This window comes from Chelon labrosus (assembly GCF_963514085.1).
Source record: "Chelon labrosus genome assembly, chromosome: 4".
Classification (NCBI taxonomy): Eukaryota; Metazoa; Chordata; class Actinopteri; order Mugiliformes; family Mugilidae; genus Chelon; species Chelon labrosus.
Window position 1 is genome coordinate 13,264,513 of NC_140340.1, and position 9,379 is coordinate 13,273,891.

At 40.8% G+C, this 9,379-nt stretch overlaps 1 protein-coding gene across 1 annotated transcript; it reads left to right on the forward strand.

Annotated features, from left to right (window-relative positions):
* Positions 1-2,051: 2,051 nt before the first annotated feature.
* park7 (parkinson protein 7) lies at positions 2,052-8,377 on the forward strand. Its single transcript, XM_084543894.1, has 6 exons — positions 2,052-2,264; positions 2,802-2,903; positions 3,077-3,136; positions 4,560-4,629; positions 7,381-7,467; positions 7,767-8,377. The coding sequence occupies exons 1-6, from the start codon at positions 2,175-2,177 to the stop codon at positions 7,925-7,927; spliced, it is 570 nt and encodes a 189-aa protein (XP_084400020.1). The 5' UTR covers positions 2,052-2,174; the 3' UTR covers positions 7,928-8,377.
* Positions 8,378-9,379: the final 1,002 nt, after the last annotated feature.

The window sequence follows — 9,379 nt, forward strand, 5'->3', positions numbered from 1 at the left end:
GCCTATTTTTTAATAGTTTTGATAGCAATGTATCAAAGGAAGAGAGGAACAGAGTTTTGGCCGCCTAGGTAATCAGTTATTGATGCTTTTGGTAATTTAACAGGAGTTGTTGGCATAAAAAATGAAATATAATGTGTTTTCACTGTTTTCCATACATTGTTTTCAGTCACTTCCAAAGACTTTAACCTTGAGATGAGCAGATAAAACACTAGGCAAACAGTTGTATAATTGTATTTGTCAGTTGTTAGTCAAACCCTTTGTTTTCCCCTGTCTCCGACATCAAGTGTCATCCTCACTTTGAAACATTTCCTCAGAGTGATCGTGCACTGTGGGATCGCACACCGAAGGGAATTAGTAAATGTACATAAGTGAATTAATGTATGGAAATTAGCTCGAGTGCCATCGCAGGTCTGGCTCAGTTGATCCCCAGCTGCACATGTTGGTAATCACCGCTGCTTCTTGAATTCACTCGCAGGCACGCAATAAGCAACCTGCTGCCAGCACCCCCTACGCTTTTGTCTAATCCGCTGTTTCACTGGGCTCTAGTTTGTCGCACAAATATGAAAGTGAATCTCAGCAGCAGAATGCACAGAGGCACATTAACTAGGATGTGTGCCTGCACACTAAAGCCCCAGACATTAAGTCGAGGATTTACACTGGAATATCATTCCCTCAGTGTCTTAATAGTTTGGTGCAGACATTCTTAGACAAACAGATCTTGAAGAACTTGGTGACCTTGGAGACCTGCTGCATGGAGATGTTTCCAAAATCACATTCATTATTAAATTACTCTGTTTGCACTTTGAATTGATCCGTGCAATCTATTACAAGTTTGAGATTAACTGAGCAAATTAATGTTTTATTTAAGAATATGTTGTTACATATGTTGTTACCTTCAAAGTTACATTTTTGTCTCTACATTTTAGATAGTGGGAAACATACTGTTCAATCTTGAGTCTCCCTTGAAATCCCTTCCTGAATCTTTGGTTAATGCCTCCACCTACTGGATAAACGAGGATATTGCCGGTTTTTAAAAGCACTTTGCTTTAATATTGCAACTTAACTATCACTGACTGGAAAGACTTTTTGTTTCTTGTGGTTATACTGCACAGTGCTGGCAATCTTATCTCACAAGTGCCCACTAATAGCACAAAAAGCAGCTTTAAATTGCTTTCTCGTGCACAACATATAATAAAATACATTGATTTTAATTCTGATTTCCCCTGGCTTAAACACACAAACTGACAAGGTGTTAAATCAAAATGCATATAATTAAAACATCTGGAACGCTCAAGTCAGTCTGTGTTGTTTGTCAGTGTTTTGTTTTTATCAGTACAGGATATCTAATTTAATGGCTTCGTGTCTCCAATTCACTCAAAACTATTATTTGGATTAAATATTTATTTGCAAAACATCACATAGCTCACAATGAGTATTCTGAAAGCCACTTCAACAGGGATGCTAGTGAAAATGAATTAATTCTAACATAATGGTATCTTCATGAAGGTTATGGGATTCAGCATTTGTTTGAAATAACTGGAGAGTTGTCCATTCAGCCGTGTCTTCATTTTGGAGGCTGTGATTTGTGGCACTATTGAATTGTATCTTGTTTGTACTATTCGGGCAACCCCATTTTAGTCAGTGGGCAGAATAACAGAAACACTTTTGTGTTTAATTCCATCCAGTTTAAGAGCATCACAAACTACATGCTCCAAAATGATCATACAGTTGAATTACCACATTTCTTTTATGGTTTCAACAGAAACTGGACATTAAAACTATCATTAAGATCGATCTAGTGCAGGAGTGTTACATTAGAATGCATTTATATTAACTAGTATACCTAATATTTTGGTGAGTACGTATATATTTAGGATCCCCAACTTTGAGCTGATTAGATGAGTTTCTATTATCCCTGCAGAAGCCATTTATATTATTGTATGTTATTTGTATTTGATATTTATATATATTTATCTATATTTCTTTATTTCTTAATTTCATGTGTCGTTAAGGTCAGAGCACTGAGCACAGTCTTCTAAAGGGGGATATAGTAGCGCACTCTGGCAACCTGTCCCGTCAAAACCTCAGTCCACACTGCATGCAAGTCGCTGCTGGAAGTTGCACACTGAAGTTAGCGTCTTTGCACCTGACAGTCGCGCAACTTCGGGCTTGCCATGGCAGGAAAGAGGGCGTTGGTGATCCTGTCTAAAGGAGCAGAGGAGATGGAGACTGTTATCCCAGTGGACATCATGCGTAGAGCCGGGGTTTGTAACTCGTCTGCAGGCTCGATGACATAAGTGCTACATGCTAACAGCTAGCTAGCTATTGATGGCACATACACACACACACACACAACTTGGCCTGATAGCTTGAATTTAACATAGCCACCCCTGCAGTTGGTTCATAACACTGCTAATATTTTAATGTTTTCTGGTCATAACGGTATTATTATTTGTTAACCGTCGTAGCAAAGACGACAATTTTGCACAGGGCAATAAAACGGCATTTGCTAAACTGCTAAAGTTAACAATAACATGCTAGCACTGCTAAACCAAGCAGTTTTGTCATTTAAAACAAGAGTTTAGTCAGCTATTTGTGTTGCAGTCTGCAAACTGTCGACGCACCCATTATTTTAATGGCGTGGGCGGACAGAGGGCAAGTTAAATGTCAAAACCTCTCCGCTATTTGATATCTTTCAAAATAAAAGTCTCCGTCGGCCATGTACTGCGCAGACAGGATGCCATGTTGTCCCACCATGCTGAAAGTGCTGCACTTTCACTTTCTACTGTCCAAACCTGTAGATTGCAGTGACGGTTGCAGGTCTGACGGGCAAAGAGCCAGTCCAGTGCAGCAGAAACGTCGTCATCTGTCCTGACGCTAGCCTGGAGGATGCCAGCAAACAGGTGCAGCTCCCTGTTTAACGAGGACACCTTGATTACATGTCAAAAATCACTTTCCATGGTGCTTCAAAGCCAAATTCAGTATATTTTATTGTAAATGTTTTTATCTTATCAGTGGCTGATATTCCGCTTTGTCAAACCTTGTCAGTCTCCATCTATTATCATTTGTCTCCAAGGGCCCTTATGATGTGGTGCTTTTACCAGGAGGAATGCCAGGGGCCCAGAATTTGGCAGAGGTGAGAAAAACTCAAACATGACTCATGTTTTCATCAGCTCTAGGGTTTTCTATCACAAATGTCATGCTTGCAACTTTGGATAAAAACATACTCTTACAAACTGCAATGGTGTGGATATTTCTAGCAAGACAATGCAGGTTTAGTGATGTCAATATTAGGAAAGGTCTGAATTTACTTGTATGACTGAATACTTATGTTCCATCACCATTAAATAGACCTATCCCTGTGAGGAGGCTCTGCTCTGAGTTTATTACATTACATTACATTACAGCAGCACTATCTTCCTCAGAAAAGCTGATATCTCATATATATGACTCATTACAATCCATCGAATTGCACTCTAATAAAAAGAAAATGGGAAGAAGAAATGAGCACTGAGATTTCGCACACTCTGTGGGAAGAGAGTTTGGAGCACATTCACAGATGCTCTGATAATGCCAGGCACTGCCTAATCCAATTCAAAATCTTACACCGTCTTCATTACTCCAAAGAGAGGTTACACAGAATGTATCCTGAGATGTCCCCTACGTGTGACAGATGTCTTGTAGCAGACGACACGTTGCTTCACAGCTTTGCTCTATGTTCCAAGGTTAAGATTTATTGGTGCAGTATTTTCAGTTTAATATCTAAAATACTCCACATACAATTAGAGCCTAAACCACTCATTATTATTTTGGGTATCTCAGATGATGTTAAAAAATGAAAAACATTTGAAATACATTACAGCAGCAGGATCCTTATTAGTATCTCAAAAGCAAGGAAGTTGCACCAACAAATTAACTTAAATTAGCTTTCTTATTACTATAAACCATAGCCAACATGGACACTGGATCCCTCAGCACCTAATAGCAAATGAGGTGTACATTTCTTTTTTTGATGCTTCCCAAATGTGTTTTTTATAGATGAATGGACACACTTAGAGCTGTCCACTTGTGATCTGTTCACCCAAGGCGCATGTTATTGCCTCAGTGAGGTGCTAGTATGAAACATAAGTTGATGAAATACAGGTAGTACATAGGTAGTTTTAAGCAATAACCAGTGTGAGTCTCCTGAATTCATTTTATACTTTATATTTAAAATGACTGCGTCGTCCTGAGTGTGACCACAACCCCTCTGTGACCATACAAACATGAATCCACAAATTGAGTGGATGGATGGTAAATGACCCTGGAGGCAAGAAGAACACCTTCATAATGTGAAACCCACAACTCATCTGATAGAAGATCGTGTTTAATTTAAACTGTATGACGTTTTCGTCTTGCAAATGTGTGCTTTTGTTGGAACGACGACGCAGTCGTTTTGTAGCACATGCCTGATTTGTGTAAAACATTATTAGAACAGAGTCAGTGTCCGCGTATACACAGTGGAATTACTTGGCCTTAAAACGACTAACTGTGCACCTGGTTTCTGTGCTCTTTTGCAGTCTCCTGCTGTGAAGGAGGTGCTGAAGGATCAGGATGGCAGAAAAGGCCTGATTGCAGCCATCTGTGCAGGTACAGTTTGTGAAAACACACGGGACGAATGTGACCCACCTCTGATAGTTGTGTCTCTCTACGTGTTAAAGCTTAAAATATGTTATGACGTTAAACTTGAAAAAATCATGTTGCTGCTCTAGTATTAGATTTAAAAAAGGCAGCCTACATAGGACAGTTTTATGTTTGTAATCATGTTGTGTCAACCACTGTAAGTTAATTTTAAGGGATTAACCAGCCAGTTTTGCAAATCAAATTAAAACAGTTGACAATTTAAGAATATAAATGAATAACACACATTTATACCTAGAAACAACACCAAACATGATATTCTGGGTTTAGACGTACTAAACTAATGTTGTGCTGGGAAAGAGAATATGGATTTGCAATGTCTAGAGAAAACAATGGATTCAGAACAATTTGTGATACTTCAGTTAATGGATGTTCCAATTTGCCCACATTTTGAAAAATATACACCATTAATAAACGTCATGCTTCATTAATTTGTCGCAATTTACTATGAACTCCCTTGACATTTGAAGTGAAAGGGTGAGGGGGTTTGATTAATAAGAGAACCCACCAGCACTGACATTTTAATGTGACAGGTTCCGTATGCAGGGAAAGGACACTGGAAGGACATTTTGAATAGGGACAGGGAACCAATTCGGCAAAGTGGATTGAAGGGTGTCCTAGAAAAGACAAAATCCTCACAGGAATATACAGTTTAATGAACCTGCCAGTATGAGTGCCCGTTGCAAGACTTATTATTCCGCCTTAAAATGAAAGTTATTATCTTGACACATGAGAAAGGTTAATTGATAAAGGGCTTTACTGAAAACCAGATTAATAATGTGAGGAAAAATACAGACAGGACAAGTTTATCAGTGTATATTTCTGTTTTTGAGCCAATGCGGTTTTCAAACACATAAGATTATGTCTCTGAAATATGTACACTTATTAAAGTGCCTTTAGACTTCTGCGTTAAGTAGACGCAGAGGCTGCGGTGACAACGCAGACCCCTATGCAGACCCTAATGCTGTAGCTGGCGTGCACCTTCCCAGAAATGTAAACACACGCCGCGGCGACGCAGAGTACAAGAGCTGTGATTGGTCCACTTTGTAGTACGCTTTAGTATTTTCGTCTGCTTCTCCGGAAGATGCAACACTTTGAGGAAAGGTTAACTGAGGAGGTTTGGAGATAGAAATGTTTGTATGACTTGTCTTCTGCAATATTTCTGCGATTGTTGAAAGAGAAGCAGAAAGCATTGTTACAGAGCGAGCCAGACTGATGAGTGCACAAGTATAAATGGCTCACACCACTGCAGGCTACGTGCGAAGGCTACGTGCGGAGGTTCTGCCGTCTATGTCCCGCAGAGGTATAAACTCCGCTTCAGACAAAACATTAAAGATGTTACTTTGAGGTGTACCACCACCCGAATGATGTTGCAAAATAAGTGCACCTCCAAAGCACTGACTATGGGGTGTTCCTTGCTTCCTGGTGCCGTATGTTCCCAAGCAAAGCGACTTAAATGCACCCGGTCACGCTCGAGATTTAAAAACGTGAAAAATGTGATTCATCAAACCATGCCACCTTTTTCCATTACTCTGTGGTCCAGGTATGATGCTAGACTGAGGTTATCAAAATCAGCATTAACGTTTTCAGCAATTAGATATATAGTAGTATAGTTATAGTCTGTGGGATCGGTCCGCACTGGCCAGCCTTCGTTCCCCACGTGCATCAGTGAGCCATGCCCATCCATGACCCTGTCTGCAGTTCACTGCTTATGTTCCCTTGGACTACATTTAGGTCCTATAGGTACTAACTGCTACAGTTTTGGAGATGCTCTGACCCAGTTATCTAGTCATCACAATTTAGCCCTTTTTGGAGTCCCTCAAATTCTACAACCTGCCCAGTTGTCTTGATTCTAACCGCAGCTTTGAGGACAAAATGTTCTGTTACTGCCTTATATGCCACACCCCATGGCAGGAGCCATAAAAAATAAATAATCTGTGTTATTCACTTGACCAGTGATTATGACCAGTCAGTCGTAATGTTATGGCTGATAGGTGTGTACATCGTATGCTGGATTCATCAGATTGTCATCATCACTGCTCTCTTTGCATTAACCTCGCTGCCTGCCTCTGGCTCTCAGAAGGTCTCCCTCTCCCTGACTGTCGTCCTCTGGGTGGGGACTGTCTGTAACAAGAGTAGCTTGGCTTTAACTGGCAGTCTGCGGCTCTGCCAGAGGAAAGTGAAATCTTTAGACTGCACGGGAAGCCAGCCAAGGAGCATAATCAATAACTTTCTATTTATTAACAGTTTTTGGATGAGCTCACTGCAGTGCTAGGACATTAGCAAAGTTAATGCAGCAGCAGTCACTGTCTTCAGCCTCTCCTCCCCCCTCTCTTTCTAATGTGATGCAGAGTCTGAAACTGTACACTGTGTGTGTGTGTACAGTGTGTATTCTTAGAAACAGTGATACAGTTGAGGACACCTTTAGGACATGCTGTTATCACTCATTTTATTTTGTACACAACATTTATTCACAATTAACTGAAATGTAAAAAGCATAATTTTTATTTTCTTCGTTGTGTGTGGGGACTCAAAGTGAGCTATTTGAGGACATAGCATTTTACCCGATTTTACCCTTTGACTTTGTAACCTCCTTTAAACTGCCCAAAGATGAAAAGCAGAACTGATACAAGCAACATAGCATGCTCTTGTGTCACTTAATAACTGGAAGCTGATAAATTAACTTTTGTCCTTCTGCAGGTCCCACTGCTCTTCTGGCACATGGCATTGGCTACGGCAGCACAGTCACTTCACATCCCGGCGCGAAGGAGAAGGTGATGGCTGGAGGTAATGAAAATACACTGTAAAATTAGTGAGCTGCAATTATTTGTAAAAGGCAGCAGATGGTGCTGTACTTGCTATTTGTTACCTTTAGAGTATCATGTCACTCTGCAGTAGGAGGGCACACCACTCAGAGGTGAGGGCGGATGCAGGAATTTGACAGAACATACTAGAACTGGGTCAGCCGAAGTGTTGATACATTATCCATGTGTTCGTGCTTGCAGTGCTCTATTGCCTGACACATGCGGCTTTCAATTTCTATCTCTCACATCGCCATTATCCTTATGCTCTTTGTCTTTTTTTAGACCACTATAAATATTCAGAGGCTCGAGTACAGAAGGATGGACATTACATCACCAGCCGTGGGCCAGGAACCAGTTTTGAATTTGCTCTGACGATCGTAGAGGAACTTATGGGGGCTGAGGTAGCAGCTCAAGTCAAGGCTCCGCTTATTATGAAAGATTGACTGTAGCCATGTTCACTGTTCCGATCCTGCAAGCAGCACTAGCCCTCTATAAGCCTGGTACTACTGAGACAACGAATCCAACGTAACCGGCACCAAGAATCAAAGTCACTAGAGACAAGTCATGCTTTCCCGGGAGACAAAAGTCTGTCTATGTTCTGACCGATTATTGTCTTCCTTTGTGTTCTTAGTTGCTCATAAAACATACTTTGTGCTGAAACACAATATGGATAATCAATGGACATGCTTTTCTAATCGATTCATTTAGTTTCATTGCACTCTTTAGATTGCTTTCTCATTATTTTTGATTGCTTATTGTGTCACCTGTCATTAAAACATGAGCGTGACAAATGTCTCCTTGTCTTACTATGAGGTATCCCGTCACATGACTGTTATAATGATTGGTTTATGTTAAAACAACATGAGGAATGTGATAATTGAACTGTATGATCTGTTAAAACTTAAATTAAAAACAAAAGTGTCATTTATCCTAGCCCACTGACTGAAATGGGGTTGTCAGAATAATAGAGGCGTGTACATTCCAGTAGTACTACAATCCACAGCCTCTAAAACGAAAACACAGTTGAATCCACACATGGGAAATGCCATCACCTTCATAAAGCTCAGATTTAGTACAGGATTGTTATATTAGATAACATTTGTTTTCACAAATGTACGTAAGGAACTGTCAAGTGAGTGTTTATTAATACTGGAGGTCACTGTGACTTGGCTTCACATGCCTGCAGTGGTTGTTGACACCTAAATATAGGCAGCATAATGTAATGTATTGTGAGCGCTACTTGCTTATAACGCGGGAAGCGGAATCCGAATAGATTGGCAGGTGCCCTGGCCAATGAGAATCCTCGACCCGGCTGCAGTTGCGTTCTAATCAACCAATGGCAGCTCGTCCGCAGCCAGCAAGGCGGGGCCTAGTTGCAGCGCGTGGTGGCTGTGTCAGAGCAACAAAATCCGGAGGGTCTTCACACAGTCAGAAAGGAAGAGAAGAATTTCGCCAAAGGTAAGACCATTTTGGTTCTCTCCGGTGGCTCTGAGTGGGTTATTTAGACTTTTATAAATCTCAGCATTCACCCGAAATGGGTATAACAGCGTTCAGATATTGTCAAGCCTCCTATTTAATGTTGGCGGACCAGTTTACCTATCGTTAATCACGGTAACTAGCTACCAACGGTTAGGAAATTAACGTTACACTGTTGCCACGACAGCTACTGGGACCAGAGTAAAATATTAAAAAGAGTAGCTATGTGCAATTTTTTTTTTTTTTTTATAAACTGTGATTAGCTCACTAAGTGTGCTGAGCCTCAGGTCCGTGGCGTAAATGGATTGACGTCGGCGTCTCAAATTGGCCGGGCTGAGTAACGTTAGCCCGGGGGTAACGTTCACTACACGCTCACGGTGCGTTCAGGCTCCGTGAACTCGGAACGAAGTGAAACCAGG

What these genes read in the sequence shown, in the direction of transcription:
- park7 (XM_084543894.1), top strand. Translation starts at nt 2,175, where the DNA reads ATGGCAGGAAAGAGGGCGTTGGTGATCCTGTCTAAAGGAGCAGAGGAG. An exon ending in ACATCATGCGTAGAGCCGGG is followed by an intron (nt 2,265 to 2,801) that starts GTTTGTAACTCG and finishes CCAAACCTGTAG; the next exon opens with ATTGCAGTGACGGTTGCAGG. An exon ending in GATTGCAGCCATCTGTGCAG is followed by an intron (nt 4,630 to 7,380) that starts GTACAGTTTGTG and finishes GTCCTTCTGCAG; the next exon opens with GTCCCACTGCTCTTCTGGCA.